Source organism: Danio aesculapii, chromosome 4 (genome assembly GCF_903798145.1).
Source record: "Danio aesculapii chromosome 4, fDanAes4.1, whole genome shotgun sequence".
NCBI lineage: Eukaryota > Metazoa > Chordata > Actinopteri > Cypriniformes > Danionidae > Danio > Danio aesculapii.
Window position 1 is genome coordinate 48,643,922 of NC_079438.1, and position 19,236 is coordinate 48,663,157.

The 19,236-nt window shown below is 36.1% G+C and overlaps 1 protein-coding gene across 2 annotated transcripts; it reads right to left on the reverse strand.

Annotated features, from left to right (window-relative positions):
- Nucleotides 1-6,532: 6,532 nt before the first annotated feature.
- wnt16 (wingless-type MMTV integration site family, member 16) lies at nucleotides 6,533-19,203 on the reverse strand. Of its 2 annotated transcripts, none has more exons than XM_056455900.1 (4): nucleotides 19,091-19,203; nucleotides 12,775-13,001; nucleotides 10,377-10,663; nucleotides 6,533-7,733 (listed from the first exon to the last, which is right to left on the reverse strand). In XM_056455900.1, the coding sequence occupies exons 1-4, from the start codon at nucleotides 19,171-19,173 to the stop codon at nucleotides 7,269-7,271; spliced, it is 1,062 nt and encodes a 353-aa protein (XP_056311875.1). In that variant the 5' UTR covers nucleotides 19,174-19,203; the 3' UTR covers nucleotides 6,533-7,268. The 2 variants fall into 2 exon arrangements, with proteins under 2 accessions (XP_056311875.1, XP_056311874.1); XM_056455899.1 differs by lacking the exon at nucleotides 19,091-19,203 and adding an exon at nucleotides 13,166-14,394.
- Nucleotides 19,204-19,236: the final 33 nt, after the last annotated feature.

Sequence of the window (19,236 nt, forward strand, 5' to 3'; positions counted from 1 at the left end):
AGTTCCAGAACTTACTAAGAAATTCCTTCCACACCACATGTGTGTGTGTGCATATATTTGGCCACGGTCTGGTTAGTGTTTTATAATCATGAGAGTGCATACAGTGTCTTGTTTTAAGACTTTAAGACATTTTTTTTTGGTTGCCTTTTTACAACTGCTTATGAAAACTAATTAAAAATGACCATGAGCACCTACTTGTCTTTTCCACCAAGCAACATCTATTTAAATGCTTCTTTTAAATGTTCTTATCCAAACAGCTGTAAAATATAAAACACGGATTTACCCATTTAAACTGCAATTGACACCCCGACCGCACGAAAACACAATGTGCAGCAATATGATAACATGGAAAGTGAACGCAGGCCTGCTAACCACAAGAATTGTTTGTTCACGATAGGTATTGCTTTCTGATTTGATTCCTGAACATTGTATTTATGCATTTGGCTTTGATCCGCTAGAGGAACAGGCCTACAAAGGCAAATGTATATATTATATATATAAAGCTAGAAAGCTAAAATAGTGTTTCAGAGAAATGTTTTTGATGTAAATATTTCATGCATCAACGTTAGACTGATTTGTAATTTTCTACTTGATTTGCAAAGAAAGTTGTGCATGAAGTTTCTTTATTCAGCTTATTTTGTTGATGAAAGCTGTTTTCTGTGATTGTGCTAGGACTTCTGATTCTTTTACTTTTAAATAAATGACTAGGAATAACATATCAATAAACATTCAAAATATTACAATTACCAGTGTGCTCAATGCATTAGAATTCTAATAAAATTATAAGAATATAAAGTTTGCAGCATAAAGCAGTTTTATTTATAGGTAAAAGTTATTGGAAGGGAATGAAACCAGACTAGATTGTGTCAAAGCAGCTTAGAAGCTCTAGTAAACTGAAACTGTCAATCCGGTTTTCAAAGTTCAGCTCAATTCAGTTTAGTTTAGATCAGTTCAGTTCAGTGTCCTTTAAAAAAAGGATATGTCTTATTGCTGTTATTATTTAATTTCAAGCACAGAAACAAATAAATTCAAAATCCACATTTTTGTATGTTCGTATATGTATTCACACATTTTTTATTATGTTAAGAGGCTGTTTGTTTTTTATGCGCATCTTTTTTAAATGAAAAGCATAGCGTTGGATGGTGATTAGAAAGCAAATATACACATCTTTTGTACTCAGACACATTTTGAAGGTACATTTTAGAACTTTGGACTTTTTAAACTTGTTTGGGTCATACTATTGAAGGTGTTTCTGTAGTATATGTAGGCCTTCTTGCCATGTTACACAAAAAAAATGACGCTTGAAGTTTTTGGGGAGACAACTTTATGCTTTATGCTGCTTTATGCTCAATCCACTTAAATTTGTAAAAACTAATAAGTGAACTCAATTTGTTAATGTTGTCCAAACATAAATCAATTGTATGGAACCCATGGAACATTTATAGAGTAAGATGGCAATATTATTTAGTGGCTGAATTCATTGGCTGTTGTGGCTAATGGCACATTAATACACTCAAACTGTGTGTTGTGTAGTGTAAATATCACAGACAAAACATACCTGAGTGTCAGCAGCACATAATAAATAACCGTGTAAGTGCCTGTCAGTTATATAGCCTACATAGGTGAGATATCATGCTTCTGTCAAATCCAGAGGAGCTGTTCTTAGTGTCTTTACTTCAATCAGCATACAAAGCCTAATTCCCTGAAAAACATGAATGAAGAGAAAGTACATAATGTTATGTAGAAAGACACAGCATAGCTTACTAAAACATAACACAATGATATCAATAAAACGTGTGAACCACAAGCAGCACAAACATAATATGATTAGCAAAGCAGAAACCTTAATTGAGCACACAATGTTCTGATGATGAAGGTTTTAAAGCTAATCCGTTCTGGGGTTAACCCTGTAAAGCATAAATCTCAAACTCGATTGCTGGAGGGCTGCAGCTCTGCACAGTTCTGCTCCAACACTAATCAAACACACCTGATCCAACTAATCAAGGTGTTCAAAAGTACAAGCCTAGAACATTCCAAAACAGGGAGAAAGTTCAACTTTTTCAGACATTAGATGCTTATTTAAACCATCTAACAAAATCTAAACACATATTTTGCCATGTACTTTTTGTTTTTAAATGAAAAACAAAAACAAAATGTGGTTACTTTTTGCTCATAACAATGTTATTTTTACTCACACTTTACAAAAAAGGTTTCATTATGTATTTACTAACATGAACTAAGTATGAACGATACTTAAATGATTTATCAATCATAGTTCAACATTTAATAATGCTTTATTAAAATCCAAAATCATGTTTGTTAACATTAGTTAATGCACCAGAAGTCAACATCAACTAACAATGAACAATTCTCCTGCTACATTGCACAAGTTCAATATTATTCCAGTTACTTGTATAAAGGGTAATGAGGTAACACTGACCCACTGTATATGGGAATGTGTGAAAGTGAAACCCTTTTGGCAAGGTGTTATTGAAATGATTGGCCAAATTTTATTGAAGAAATTACCATTGGATCCTAAGATTTCCTAAGATATCCTGGGTATATATCATGTCAGCCTTCTCTTACAAAGCAAAAAGGTCACATTCATAGAAATGCATATTTCACAAGCTAAATGTATAATGGCTCTTAAATGAAAAAATATAGAATAGTAAAAGTTGAAAAAGGGATTAAAGAAATGATGTCAAATATGTCAAAGGAAAAGATCACATACATTGTCCAAAAGAAACAAAATGTGTTTGAAGATATTTGGAGATATTTTAATAACTTCCTAAGGTACAATGTAAATGTTGGCAGTCTGCTACAACAAGAACAAGTTCTGAGGGAGTAGAGGAGTACCATGGTATAAATATAGACTCGGGAAACACTGTTTACCTGATTTAAACATTACCCCCACCCCACCCCCCACACACACACATTATTTTTGTTCTTGTTTTTTATTTTGTTTGAGGGTTTTTTCTTGTTTTGTTTGGGTGTTTTTTTTTGTTTGGGTTTTTTCCCTTGTTTTTTTCCTCTGTTTTGTTTGTTTGTTTGTTTGTTCTTGTTTTGTTTTTTTTTTTAGTTCTTGGTTAGCTTTTTGTTTTTTAGTTCTTGTTTCATTTGTTTTTGTTTTATTGAGGGAATGGGTTGATGCGAGGGAGAATAGTGTGTAAAATGTTTGTTGTGTCTACATGATTATTATTCTGTAACTGTGTAATCTGTTGTGATATGCAAACTGAAATAAAAGTAATAAATATGTTGCACGAAAAAAAAACAATGGACAATTGTATTTTGAATAACTAACATGAACAAATGCTGTAATAAATGTATTGTGCATTGCTTGTTCATGCTAGATGCGTTAACTAACATTAACTAATACCTTATTGTAAAGTGTTACCTTCATTTTAATGAAACTTGAGTGTTTTTGTAACGGTTACATGACAATGTCTCCTTCTTGTAGTCTTCTCTGGCAAGGCACAGTGACTCCACCAGATGGAGGCAGACACCTTTATGCATATGAACAGATTTATTCCGTTCATATTTCCCTGATCTGTACACGAGAAGAAGAAAAAAACAGCCATTTCATATACAATCACAAAGACTTGTATGGTAAATCACTTTAAACAATCCTTCCAGAACAGTATGGTGTGATAAGAGAAAAAAAAGAATCAAAGCAAACAAACAGAATGAATTAAAGCCGAGCGAGCACTAAAGGACGTGTGCAGAATCTTAACTTTGATTCTGCATCAGTTGTTGTGGGAATTGTCGACATTTAAGCAACAGTTATTGGCAGGAAAACAGTGCCGCCAATCCAAAACGCCTCAGGCCTTAACCAACACAACCAGACGCAGCCATGAGCCCCTACAGACTTCTGGGAAGGCGAACAGAGCATGGCACCACTCATAGAGCGTGCAGGAATGGGCAAGTGAAAAAAAAAATAAGCGTGACTCTTGGCTTCGGATGCAGTGCTTCGCTTGGATGGACATAACTGATCATTCACATATTGAGACAAAAGATGAACGATGATCAGGATGAGCGATGACCCTGTTCTGCAAAGGCCAGCATGGATTGAATTTACATCCAAAGCATATTGTGCATGTGGTCGAACCACCCACAGCGATGCATTCAGAGCCTTGACTCGACAGCGCACACACTGAAAAAGTGAATACATTTTAGTGGAAAGAAAAAAGATCTGTTAGCTTTGATTAAAGGAATGTAAAATATTGCATGGAAGGGCCTGAAAAAACTCTCGGGTTAAGCAAACTGAGTAAAAAAAATGAACTGATTACAGTGCTGAAAGTCTGCTCCTGTATAGAAGAATCTGGATAGAAAATCTGGATTGAAGAAAATCTGGACAGCAGAATGAAGACAGTTTACAGATAATGATGGTATGACACCTTACGTTAAAATAGCATGAGAAAATATTTTCAAAAGGCAGTTAACAAATAATAACTTGACTTCAAGTTGATTGTTTGGTATCAGATGATGCTTATATAAAAGGCAAAGGCCAAATAACGTTTTAATAAAGTCATCTGAAATGGCAAAGAATGCGTTCATGCAGGACTCCCAGAGTTCATCAAGATTCTTTGGATTCATCTTCAATGCCTCCTCATTCAACTTACCCCAGACATGCTCAATAATGTTCATGTCTGGTGACTGGGCTGGCCAATCCTAAAGCACCTTGACCTTCTTTGCTTTCAGGTACTGAAAAATGAGGAGCGCCATTCCACTGAAGAGTTTGCCCTCTCCTGTGGTTTGTAATGTAATGGGCAGTACAAATTTCTTGATAGATCTGCAGATCTCTCGCACGCCCACATTCTAAATGTAACCCCAAACCATGATTTTTTCCTTCACCAAAGTTGACTGATTTCTCTGAGAGTCCTGGGTCCATGTGGGTTCCAATAGGTCTTCTGCAGTATTTGTGATGATTCAACAGATGACATTAGCAGTTCAACAGATGATTCATGGGAAAAATCTACCTTCTGCCACTTTTCCAAATGATCAACTAGAAGTCAAGTTATTATTTGTTGCTCTTACAACTGGGATCAACGACAAGACTTTTGTCAGGTAGTGTATTGTGCATGTGGTTGCACCACCCACTGCGATGCATTCAGTTTTGATTCAACAGCGCATTCACTGAAATATTGAATACATTTTAGTAGAAGGAAAAAAGACTTGATTAAAGGAATGTAAAACATTGCATGGAAGTACCTCAAAAAAAACTCCTGGGTTAAGCAAACTGAGTAACAAAAAAAATTGAATGATCACAGTTAAGCAAAAATATATTCTTCCATTCATTATGCGATTGAATTTTATCTGCGGAAATATTTGTCTTTGTTTTAACAGTTGTCGAGCTGCTTATTTTTCTTACCAAACCACAAGAAACACAGTTGCAGCTCATTAGGGATAGCGGAACAAAACCTGAAAAGGCAATATTGAAGTACAGCAGATTAAATTTGACAAATCGTGTCATTTTGCGTATGATTTAACCTTAAAAAAACATACTAAAGAGAATGAGGGCAATGAGGAAAGCGAGAAGGTTGGCAGACACCTGAGTTTTTGGCTAAGTCTGAGAGAACAGATGCGTCCATGTGGATTCCAATCGCCTGCATGGTTTGTCTCTCGAGGATGACTTGACACCATGTTTCCAGTGCTGAAAGTCTGCTCCTGGATAGAAGAAAATCAGAAAATCTGGACAGAAGAATGAAGACATTTTACAGATAGTGATGGTATGAAACGTTTTATGTTAAAATAACGAAAATATTTCCAAAAGGGAGTTATTTATTGAGACTTTAAGACTGAGAGCCAATGTAGACAGTAATCTGAAGTTATTTCACTTGGACAGGAAAAAAAAAAACTGTTTTTAAGAAAGCTTGATGCAACATCCACTCAGCGGTAAATACAACCACATGAGAATGAACAAGCAGGCTTTCAGAGTAAAATCACGAAACGCAACGTGAGTGAGATTTTCCACCGATTTAATAGATTTGCTAGCATGTGCAAGAAGTCACAGGAATTTTTTTCTTCGTCTGTCACACGGGAGAAGATCTCTGATATGTTCTGCGTATACTGCCGTAAATTGTCACCGTCCTGTTGCTTGGAATGTGGCAGCATAAAAGAGCCACTTGCATTAGCATTTAAGGGTCTTTAAAGAGAATGCAGCCATGGTATTTGGCACAACTCTGTTACTTCTAGCAAAGCATTACTCTTTCAGAGGTCTGTGTGCGTGTGGGATTAGCGCTTAAGAGGAAACGAGACACAAATGACGCTCACAAGCAAAACGAAGTGAAAACCTCGGTTTGTAATTTGAAATATTATTTTCAATCTCAAATCAACGACACTAAAATTGCAGTATCTAAGATTATTTGTGTTGGCTTCTTCAGGATATGCAATCGCACTTAAAAAGAATGTCTCTGAAAAACTTTTTTCAGGTTTTTCAGAGTCAGAAATAAGGCGTAATCGCATATGTCCATTGTTCAGAATTTAATATGTGCACTTGAATCATGAACATATGAAGCCAAAACTGCAGAAAACATCCTTTGGGAATTATTTATTTAAGGATTTCTTATTTGGAACCTATAAAACATTATATCAAAAATATTTTGGCATATTATCTACACAATTCCCACTATAATTGATCATTGTAGGGTGAGATTACCATCAAATGAAAATTCTGTCATTTACTCACCATCAAGCGGTTTATATTTTTCTTATTTTGACTGTAATGTAATAATGTGCATCGATTGTAAAGCTGCGTAGAGCTATAATTATGTTGAAAAGTGCTTTACAAATAAACTTGAACAGAATTTAATTGAAAAATTGTGTTTATTTAAAATGTTTTTGAGTGATCAGACTTTTAATGAAGATTTGAGTTGGAAAAACATGAAGTGGTGAGTTGGAAACACTAATGCTGACAAAATTTTCATTTTAAGGTCAGCTAACTCTCTATCCGAACTTGCCTTCAGTAAAAAATCCAAACAAAGTTATCTAAAGTATGTACACTTTTCCTCTGCAATTCCCAGTATTTGAGTTCCCTTTATGCTCCAGTTATATTCCACAGTCATTATATACAAAATGGCTGGACTCCCAATGGAAGCCCATGAGAAGAATTACGCATGTGAACTTAAAAAGGATTATACCATTTCTTTCTGGTTTCTGCATTGAATTGCCGGTTGGATATTTTGTCAACATGCTTGTTTGTATAGGCTGACAGCACAAAGAAGGTCCATTTCCTCTCACGAGATCCTTCAACCTCTCCCAAAGTAGCTGCTCTACTTGCAGGTGTGCATGTCATTCATTGTCTCGCAGCGTCTGCAGCGAACATAACAGCACCAGACGAACTTACACTCGCATCGCTCTACATGTCGCACCACGTGTGTGTTGTATCCCCGTCCACAGCACAGCAGGTTGCAGCCGTCGGGCCCAGCCGAAGTTCTGTTACACTTGCGGCCCCTGGTCCCCGTCACGCCCAGCCGACGGTCCTCCAAGCAATAATTGGGCGATTTGTTGAAGAAGATTAACTCGTCTTTGGTGATAGGCACATGGCGTTGTTCTTTATCCTTGCGTCTCACCTTACGTTTGGAACGGTCCACCACCTGAACGCTGGTTTCATAGCGCTCCTTCAGGTAGGCACCCACGCGCTCAAATGCAGCCATTGTGCGCCAACACGTCTTTACCGCACATGAACCTGATACACCATGACAGCGGCAGTCTGTCAACATTGTTTTGGCCACTGCCTGTAGAGGAACAGGATACGGAGAGCATGAGATCTGGAGAGCAGCTTGTTTTTTCTAGACAATGTAAGAAAATAAGCATGCAGACATTGAGCACAAATTCTGTCTTCCAACAATTTGCCGATTTATTTTGACAGACTTCCTGTATTTCAGGCAAAAACGCGGAACTAATGCAAATCGGCAGGAGAGTTAACCTTGGTTGGTTTTAAAGCCCATTCTGAAGGACTGTATACATTTTATGGATGGATTTTTTATGTGCTCTCTTCATGTTCTACCTCATGAAAGCGGAAAGAGTATTTTGTGAGCTGATGACTCTCATAAAGTAGAAGCATTCGTTTGGGTGAAGAATTATGGCAGCCCTTCGCTGACTTGAGGGGAATTCTGTCTTGCTTAAACACTCCTCTGTGGTTTCCAACCAGAGCCTCAGTTTAAGGTCTCCAAACACTTACAAGTGCTCTTCAGTCAAGGCTGTGGAATTCGGTGCAAATCATCAGCTTTTTGGATTAATCCAGAACACGTGTGGAGATGTAACTCATTTGATCGACAAATTGTTAGCGCCGAAGCAGCCCATTACTATTTCTGCTCTCATGTGCTTGTTTTAAAATGTCAAAGATTCCTTTTCTGGAGAAAATGATCATAATTCAAATGCTAAATACATTCAGTGAGAATGCAAGTTTGTTGACTTGGTTGATGTAATTTAGAAAAACTCACGTCAGACTATAAATACATTTTTTTGAGATGAGGCTTTATTAAGTAGGCCATAAGATGAATATTCACCTAAATGTGTTACGAATGTCGCAGGAATGCTGTCTGGATGAATATGGCAGGACGGACATGTCACACATTTCATATTTTCTAGATTAGACTGAATTAGTATCTATATAGAGAAACACATCAGTGATTTCAGTGTGTTTTCAGGTTATTTTGCTGTCTTTCTGAAAGCACTTTCACATGCAAATCTATGGTTTAACCTGATAGTGTAGCACTCAAAAATAATAGTGTCCCAAATTGCATACTTATGCACTATTCTACACTATTTTGTAGTATAAATAGTGCAAGTAGTGCATTCACACTGAAAGTCTACAAAGATTGTGAAAGCAAAATTCTCCTACGAGAGTGATTATAACACCTCCCAATGGTAAATGCGATTATACTCATGGCAGGTATTATTTGGTAGTTTGGTCATTTATTTCGCTAATTTGGCAACTGTTAAATGTCATCAGGGAAACGGTTTGAATTTCCACTTAGTGAAAAAAAACATTAGTGCTCCATTTGGGAAGACACTACATTTATATAATTATCTATGCTGTTGAGTTTGTAAGTGCATACGTACATAGTGTGTCATTTGTGACGCAGCTAGTGTTTCTCTTTATCTCTACTGTGTCAGTGAAAACTATAATCATGTTTAATAGCTCTCTAAGAAGTTCTCATAATCCTTAAAGGAGATCAAAGTTTAGTTATTAAATTTATAGAGTACTTTCAAAACAGCTAGGGCTGGCCAAAGTGCTGTACATTAAAATGCAAATAACAACAATAGACCACTTCAATTGGCCCATGAACAGTTCCTGCTTGTTATCAAACTGTAACAAGAGGCAATTAAATCATAACTTAAAGTTAAAAAAGTTATCATAACATTATTTATCAATACGTGGCTCTTCTGGGATTCTCGGAAGCTATAGAAATTAAAGATGTACAACATTGTTGGACCATTGTTTTTGTTTGCATCCCTCAAAATGGTCTATAAGCGGTAAAGAAAATACAAATAGTAATAATAACTGCTTAATAAAGCATGTGCAGACAGGTTAAAGAACATTCACAGTAGATCAAAGATGTTATTATGAAAAGGAAAACATAGCAAAAAAGATCAATAATGACCACACACTTCCAGAAAGCATAACAAACTGATAACATCATTTGCAATACTTCAGGGGTTTGTAGATTGTCTTGGTGAAAAACGTTATATATAAGGTACTGTCCATTCGTTTAACTTTTTTGTTACAAATAAACTTTGGAATGTTAAGATTCATATCAGAGCTTTGCTGATATCGGTCCATGAGTTTTATTATTGAAGTACGCTTTTTTAAAATCCTTATGGAATAAATAGTGTTAGGAAGTTGTGTGTCTCATTTCTTTCAACATATAGTTGAAGTCAGAATTATTAGCCCTCCTGAATTATTTTATTTATTATTTTGTGCCCAATTTTAATTTTATAGGAAGATTTTTGGACATATTTCTAAACCTAATAGTTTTAATGACGATTTTCTAATACATTTCTGATAAATGTTGACTTAATATTTTTCAAGATACTAGTATTAAGCTTAAATTGCAATTTAAAGGCGTAAATAGGCAAGTTAGGGTAATTGGGCAAGTCATTGTATAACAATGGTATATATTGCATAAAGGGGCTAACAATATTAAACTTTAAAATGGTTTTAAAGAACACAAAAACTTCTTTTATTCTAGCCGAAATAAAACAAATGAGACTTTCTCCAGAAGAAAAAAGTTTATCGGAAATATTGTGAAAAACTCCTTGCTCTTGGGAAATATTTAAAAATGAAAAGAAAATTCTCAGGAGTGCTAATAATTTTGACTTTACTGCATGTACTTCTAACAATGCACATAAGAAAGGTTAGTTTTGTCACCCACCTGTCTCCCAGCCTCACTATTATGCTGCTTCATAATGAGCAGGGCCTCCTCAGCACGGGTTGAGGTGTTTTTCACAGCACTGTCAATGAAGCGGCGGCTGAATGAAGTCCCAAAGGCGATGTCATCAGAGCAGCCGCCCCAATGCCATCCCTCAGTGGGCGACCCGCTTCCCAGCAGGCTTGTGTCACATGAACACTCTGTCATATTTCCTGCACTGCAAGAGCGGGTGACTGCATGAACCAGGCCGGCAGCCATTACTGCATGGATGAACGCTGTCTCTTTTGTCCCTTTAAAAAAAAAAATCAGAAAAGATCATCTAAGCAAGATGCCAATACTGGTCAAGTACTTGCAAATGTGGAATAACCAGAAGATATGGGAATGCAAGATGCACAGCGGGACATTTGTGGAAAAGGGTCTCAGTGCAGCAGCATCAGGACAGAGGAGTCTGGGAAAGTTTTTTACAGTCATGCATGAAAAAATGAGCAAACGTGTTTGGCTGAGAGATTTTTTAGTATAAAAACAGATGATGTTATGAAAAAACTGAATGAAAATAATCTTAATTTCAGTCCCTATTATGTAAATGACTGATGCACATTTCAAAGACTGCAGTTAAAGATGATTACAGTAAATAGATGGATTAATATCTAAATTAAATGCATATCTCATAAAAAATACATGGTTTTAATTAGGAATTTGGGTGCAAACTTGTTACAATAACATAACACTGAGATTATTTTTGATTAAATATACTTTAGAACATTTGGTTTATAAAATGGGGTATTTTTTGCATTATTTGTGTTCTTTAAAGTTAAAGTTCATTAAAGTTAATTTCTCTATTAATTTTAAGAGAGGTAAAAAATAAATGGAAAAGTTTAAATGGAATAGAATAGAATAGAATAGAATGGAATGGAATGGAATGGAATGGAATGGAATGGAATGGAATGGAATAGAATAGAATAGAATAGAATAGAATAGAATGGAATGGAATGGAATGGAATGGAATAGAATAGAATAGAATAGAATAGAATAGAATAGAACAAAACAGAACAGAATAGAATAGAACAGAACAGATAATAAGCAGAATAGAATAGAATAAAATAGATCAGAACAGAACAGAATAGAATAGAATAGAATAGAATAGAATAGAATAGAATAGAATAGAATAGAATAGAATAGATCAGAACAGAATAGAACAGAACAGGGCAGAATAGATCAGATCAGAACAGAGCAGAATAGATCAGAACAGAACAGAATAGATCAGAACAGATTAGAACAGAACAGAACAGAATAGCAAACTAGCAATTGTGAAGGTATATTTAATTAAAGTTTGACATAATAGTGGGATATCTGCAAAACTGGTCTAAAGCCAGGTTGTGGCTGGAAGAAATCAGACGGACAGTACATCAGATTTAGTTTACCCTCAAACTGTGCTTGCATTTGAACCGCTCTGTGACAGAAACTTGGGGGCAATCTAAGGAAGGCATTTACAAAAATCAAGAAACAAGTTGCAGGTTTACTTTTTGTTTCGTAATCAATCTAATCATGTATGCATTCGATTCAGGGCCAACTAAAAAGCATAGTACATTAAGTATAGAAATTAACAAAAAACAGATGTGCATCACTGCTGTTCCCAGAATCAAATCATCTAGTCTGATCAAAACATCAATCTGCATTTAAAATCAAAACAGTCAAACGAAAGTTGGTAAAAACAAACAAAAAAGTAAATCAAATACGCTCAGATGCTTTAAGTAATTATAGTTATCTCTTATTACACTCTAAAGAATTATGGGTTGTTGTAATGGGATGTATGGGATGTTTTGCAAAATATGGACAAACCAAACATTGGTTTAATTTTTGTAATTAAATTTAAATGACACCTTTAAACCCAATGGTTGGATTTGTTCATATTTGAACCACAATTTGGGTTACAACAACCGCCTTTTTAAGTGTATATAATACAGAATGACTTCAATACAAATGTTTTATGGCCAATAATATAGTCATTAATCTTTATGAAGTGTCTAATAACCAATAACATGTTTTCTACGTTTATAGTTTTAACAAAAGTAGACTACCATCCCTCTGAACAGCCTAATTTTGCACATTAAATAGTGCAAACGTCAAAATGCAAGACTTTTAAGTATTTTAAATATTACAATCAACGTCTGATAATATTTCTTACTTCTTAAATGATGATTAATCATTATATTAATGTTTTAGATTATATTATATAAATAGTTATTGTATTAATATTATTTAAAAAGTTAAGAACGCCTCCCCAGTTCTAAGTGTTTTTTTTTTCTTCTCATGATGTTTAAAATCTGCTGGTCATATTATTTGAATTAACTTCAGATTTTAAATAAATTTCAAATAAAAGATAAATGTGAGACATGCATACCGCTTGTGAGCTCGTAGCCGAACACGTTCGGGTCCCGTCGGGTCGAGCAGTTCCAGCGTTCGTGTCTGAACTGCGTTTGGCACTCGGTGATGCCCAGGCGCGCGCCCTCTTTAACGCTCGGTAGAAGGTGCGGTTTGCGCGCGCACAGCTCCTTCTGCTTGTGCGACAGGGGCAAGTGCGCGCAACCCAACTTCTCGGGCACTCCTACAGATGTGATGCCCAACCACCTGTGATGCGGAGCAGTGTGACACAAAGATCAGAAGCGGTTCTCCTCTCCTGTCGGCCTGGATTGAAATGCCATAACCAGGCCCGAGGAAAAGGAGACAATTTTCAAACAATTTATCCAAACATTATTTGATAGTTAAAACAAGACAGCGCGTAGAATACTTACATCCAACTTCCCTGAGAGCACAAAGGGTAAACGGAGAGCCATATAAGGAATAAATGATAAACTGCATGTATCCCACAACCGGTATTATCCATGTCCACTTCATTTAACAAGTCCCGAACTGAACGTTTGGACAAAGACGATTCATACCGGTCCACTACATCTAATATTTAGCACCTGTAATCCACAAACGACACTTTTAAGTCTCCTTTTTATGTATCCATCAAAACGCAGGTAACGTCCAAACACCAGCGAGTCACCTTCGCCATGAGCGCAAACTCCAATAGGCACAAACAGTTTTATGCTGCTGATGGAGAACGCGCAACTAAACACTCTCCTGTGAAACGAACCCACGTTGTGATTGGTGGAACCACTCATTAATATTCAAAAGACACGACTTTTCTCATTGCTGATTGGAAAGTGAAATCTTGGCGTGGTGTCCGGTGAGAGAGCGCAAAGCGAGCGCAACTGATGGGCAGAAAGAATCAGTCATTCACCAGCTTCACTCCGGCTTTATGAGATTTAAAAGACCGTGTTAAGGATAAAAATTATTTAACTTTTAGGTCATTTAACTTCATAGGTAACATATTAAAAAAACAAGGTTAAAGATAAAGTCAGGACATCAGATAAACCAACAAAGACGCTTTAAAATACATACGGAAACATGTAAAAGCCCAAGCTAAACGGCCGCGTTGCTTTAAATATACGATGACTTTAAAACGCACAAGCTGTCATTAACAATTGTTGCCCGCAATTCGGACACAGATTAAAAATTCGTTAACCTAATTGTATTTATATTGCAGATGCGGTGTATAAATTTGTGATTAGGTATAATAATAGTTATACCAACGTTCCCGGTCTCTCTCCATCGATGAAATGTTTCAGAAAACGCTCGTGAAGGAGAGCTTATTATCGGCGTGCTGTTCTATTGGTTACCTGCTGCGTCAGGTGGAAATACGCGCCCAAAATTTAACATTGTTGAAATTTCTTTCTTTCTTTTAAAAGGGAAGTCAAATAAAATTGATAATTCATGTGATTTTGATCAACACGGGATAACTATATTGCTTACGAAACAAAAAAGACTAACGCTAAATGTATCTTTCTTAATTAACAAAACAAACCAAAACCGCACAGGCACAAATATATAAAATATGAGAACATCATCTATGTTATCTGCATAGTTTCACCACAAGTAATTAATAACAAACTTTAGTTTTGTTCTTTATATAGATTCATATAGCTTATAACAAAACATGTCTGACCTGGAGTCAATAAAACAAGCTAAAAGCTTAGAAAAACAAAACATATTTCTGTTTTTGTGTCGATGATTGCTTACTTGTATTACTAGGTGGTACAAAAATAGGGCTAAGATAATTATAATCAAAATAAGGGTTAAAAACATATAATCTAATGTTAGCAAATTGCTATTAGAATATGTATTGATATAGTCATAAGTATGACGATGCTTATTAGACTCTTATTAGCTAATTAAATACATTTTGAGCAAAACATTTCTGTTTGCATGAATACACAATGTGGCAATTGTGTTTTTTCTCCTAAACATTACCTAAATAGCACAAATAAATTAAATACAAGAAAAAAAACATTAGATGAATTCATAAAATCTATGCATTAAAATTATGAAAATATACATTTTTAATTGTTCAATATGTTAAGTGGCATTTCACGTTGATTGTTGGAATCATATATTTCATGCATATGCTGCAGCAACCAGACAAATATCATGAGACAGCCCTTCATAAACATCTAAAACATTCTCAATAAAACGTCCCTAAAATTCTGACACATCAATACGAGAGTTATCACGTGACGTGGAATCTTTACAGGTCAACACATGGTTTCATGTGAAATCATCTCAAGTGGAAATAACGTTCATGCTCATACCGAGCTCAGCTTAACAACTGGTGGGAAAAGACTTTTTCTTGGGATATTTTAAATAAATCCTGTTCATTTGTTCTTTCCACAAACCATTTCCTGTTTAACGTAAATTATGGACAAATGAAACATTTTCATGCATTCCAGCAATTAAGCATAAACCCAGCAACAATATTACCATCAGAACAGTATAAATATCCTCTTTCATGTAAACAGCTTTTATAACATCTTACACAGATTATTATTAAAGGCACTGGAAAGCACGGGTAGAAAAATAAATGTAGAAATATGTGTGATGAACATAACTATATCATACAATGTGCTTCATAAGACCTTTGGCATAGAAAATACTTCATAAATACTTGCGAACTTGGCATGTGCAGGAAAGGTAGGGGGGTGTAAAGCTAGACTTCAAAACGTTGCCCGAGCTTCCATAAAAGTGACAATGTGAGGCAGGGTGACATCAAAGGCACTCCACAGCAGCCGCCTAACGTTCGCCAAACATATTGGGAACATTTCAGCCTGTGGTTCAGCAGTAGCAGCATTGTGGGAATGTTGCATGAGCGTTGTCGCAAGGTTTTTGCGAGGCTGTTTGAAGGGGCTGCGCGACTGATGCACCGCAGTCACTGCCTGCTCTTAAGCCGCAGCTGCCAAAGTCATTTCGGCAGGGCTTCAGGGGGTCTCATTGTACACCCCTACACCCCTTTTCCATCTGGATCCTGTTGCACAAAGACACACCTGCACAAACAGACACCTACCTAAATCGTCCTTCAGTTTAACACTTTGATCCAGCATATGTTTAAGTTGATTCGGACCAATCGGTTTAGCCCTTTTATACACATTTATCAGATATTAACAGCTACACACACACTTTGAAAAACACGCACAGTTTAGCGTCACCGGCCGCTAATTGCCTTATTGTTGGCGAATGGTCCCATTGATGGCGTGATTGAAACATATCCTGCTGAGGAGGATCTCAGAGTACACAGCGTTCACTGGTCCCTTTACTTGGTAGGACACGTCAGGTTGACATGATGGATCTTCGTGCTCTTGAGGGCCCGTTTGTTCATTGGCCAGATTCCCGCTTTTTCCACCCACCCTCAAAATCTTCAGCTTTCTTTGGGAAGCAGCCGTTGGAAAGGGAAGCTTATAGACCTGCAAACAGCGTAATATGATCTTCAAGGCCACTCATCTCAGTCACATTTGAGCTCTTTAGAATCTTCAAATTGATTTTCCGGCTACATTGGTTCCAGGAGTATTTTTTCCAGGTATTTTTCGAGATATGGAACTTAATAAAGTTTTTATTCAAGGTATAAGGCATGCAGGAACCAAACCAACCATCTACAAGGTGGGTTACAACCATACAAACTTTTATTTGAAGTAAATATTATAAACATATTATTATTATTATTATTATTATTATTATTATTCATTCCTTCACTTTCTTTTCGCTTAGTCCCTTTATAATTCTGGGGTCGCCACAACGGAATGAACTGCCAACTTATTCAGCATATGTTTTTCCCATCACTGGGAAACACCTTACACACTCATTCACACACATACACTACGGACAATTTAGCTTACCCAATATACATATATATATACACACATGTCTTTGGACTGTGGGGGAAACCGGAGCACCCGGAGGAAACCCACACGATTCCGGGGAGAACATGCAAACTTATTATTATTACATTTTTTAATGAATAATAATAAATACTGAAAATCCCATTAAGCATTGTAATCAACACCTAAATTAAAGCATTGAAAGTTGTTGACAATATACTTAGTGTATTGCATTGCAAATGTATACATGAAGAGTTCAGATGCAAAAACCTCTAAGTGCCATCTGAGGTTTTCTTCTAAAATGAGCATTTTTCTCAACCTCTTGTCTTTATGTTTAGTTATTTCATTTTAAAGACCATAAAAATAACCTATTCTTTTCCATACAATTGAAATTACTGAACATGCAAATATATATAGGAGCCTGGGAAAAATTTTAGAAGAAAATCTCAGAAGGCACTTAGAGGTTTTTGCATCTGAACTCTTCATATATACACATTTTATTAGTGTAATGATCTTTATTTCTATAGCACTTTTACAATGTAGACGCGTCACAGCAGCTATAGATATATACAGATGTGGTGCGACGAGTCTCACGCATATTAGCTATTATTTTCTGTAAAGCTCCTTCTGTCCACACTAAATGGTATAAGAGATATGTTTAAGATTATAAATTGAAGCTTAAAGCATGAGAATCGGTACTCTGTATCGGCCAATCACCATGACAAGGAATCGGTACTCTGTGTCGGATGGAAAAATCCTGATCAGAGCATCCCCTACTTATTATGGTATTAAAATCGATGTGTAGAAAATAAGTTGTACTCAGAAGGCAAAGAATGAAAGATTTTGATCATGTAAGCAAATAACATTACATATATCTCTGTGTGTGGTAAGTAGCCTTTACCCCATTTCAGTTTTATATCCTCTTTAAATTGTAAATTCTTATTAGCTCCCTGTTCTGTAACACATACTAGTTAAGATCATGTTTCCTCTGAGCACTAAACAACATTGTGAAAGTGCACAAATGATCAAAAAACAAGGAATATTTCCTTTAACACACTATTTATCAATCCTGATCACGTTTCTCTTCTTATGTTCATTTTTTTAATCTAATTTGACAATAAATGCCCTGCAAAGTGGACTCCACACCATATTCTGCCATGATTTCAGTTAGAAGTTATGGTCATGTTTAATTAAAATGCCGTTTTAGTGTGAGATATGTGAGCTTATATTGTATTTTATTATATTTGTAGTTTGCATGGCGCTCATCTAACAGCTGCTCATTTAAATCAGGTGTGTTAAATATAAGCAAGACATGCAGTAAAGCAAGATTGAGAACTGCTTCTTTAACACATAAGCAAAACACCCTGATGTTCAGTGTCGTGTGGTTAGTCTGGTGTAAATCTGCTGGCCTGTTGTCAGATGTGGTGATATCAGTCCCAGATGCAAGCAGATTTGGTGTTTCTACCACCACTTCACACACTTAGTGTGCCAACGCATCTGTTCCCAACCTGCCCTTTACTGGGTAATAAAAACCCGTCTAATTGCTAATTACTCATTAACTGATCCACAAGGCACTTTTAGGGTAAAATAAAATAAAAATGGCTTCTCTTTTAAAAGATTAATGAGACTGGAAGCCTAGAAAAGAGTTTTTTTCCTTTTTAGCAGGATTTATATCCATGTATGAATGAGTGTGATGGTAGAATTATTTCATTCAAAAATGAGATATGCCTTCTGTGCAATAAATTACACACATAATAATATAATTGCAGATACAAATTTACAGAATTAGGCCCAGGTTATTAAAAGCGAGGTTATTAAAAAAAAAGAAAAAAAGAAAAAAAGTTTTTTGGCTCTTTAAGTTTTGTGAAATGACTATACCAAATCAGTGGTTCTGTTTGTTAAACAAGGCATAGACATTATTTTTCAAGAGTTCACACTTAGCTGATGATTGATTATAAGCAAGTTTGGCATGCTGTCCCGGGAGAGAGCCCTAAGCCCAAAAGGTCCTTAAGCCCTGGGCTCCCTCCCGTTTGCAGGGTGAGAGGGGAGCTTTGAGCTCAGGTAGATCTCAACAACTCCCCCCTTGATAAGAGCTGATGACTAAAATGAATGCTATGAAGAGACATGCTGCAGGATGAGAGTTTGACTGTAGTGCTAAATTTAGATTGATCAATTCACTTGTAGTGCATGCTTTTTGGAGTGTGAGAGGAAACCGGAGAACCCGGGGAAAACCCATGCGAGCACGGGAAGAACATGCAAACTACGCACAGAAACGACAGCCGTATAAATGTAATAAGTTTATAAATACTATACACTGTTTAAATTACTACTGAAATCTTTTAGGCCTGTAATATTTGGGGGAAAACGAGCCTCTTATTTATACAATAATTAAGTCAAAACAATTATTACGTAAAATATTATCATCAATTATATAACTAAGTTTTTATCTATTCGTTTCTTTTTTACCTCATGGAAATGGCAAGCACATCGTCCCTGCAGGAACTCCTTATAACGGCCCATTGTGATGCTGAGTGTGTCAATGACCTCATACCCAAGATGTTTGGCACTTTCCAGAATCTTCTTGTTCGCATTATAGAGTTCTTGCACACCAT

What these genes read in the sequence shown, in the direction of transcription:
- wnt16 (XM_056455899.1), bottom strand. Translation starts at nt 13,257, where the DNA reads ATGGATAATACCGGTTGTGGGATACATGCAGTTTATCATTTATTCCTT. An exon ending in CGGCTACGAGCTCACAAGCG is followed by an intron (nt 10,664 to 12,774) that starts GTATGCATGTCT and finishes TTTTTTTTAAAG; the next exon opens with GGACAAAAGAGACAGCGTTC. An exon ending in ATAGTGAGGCTGGGAGACAG is followed by an intron (nt 7,734 to 10,376) that starts GTGGGTGACAAA and finishes GTTCCTCTACAG; the next exon opens with GCAGTGGCCAAAACAATGTT.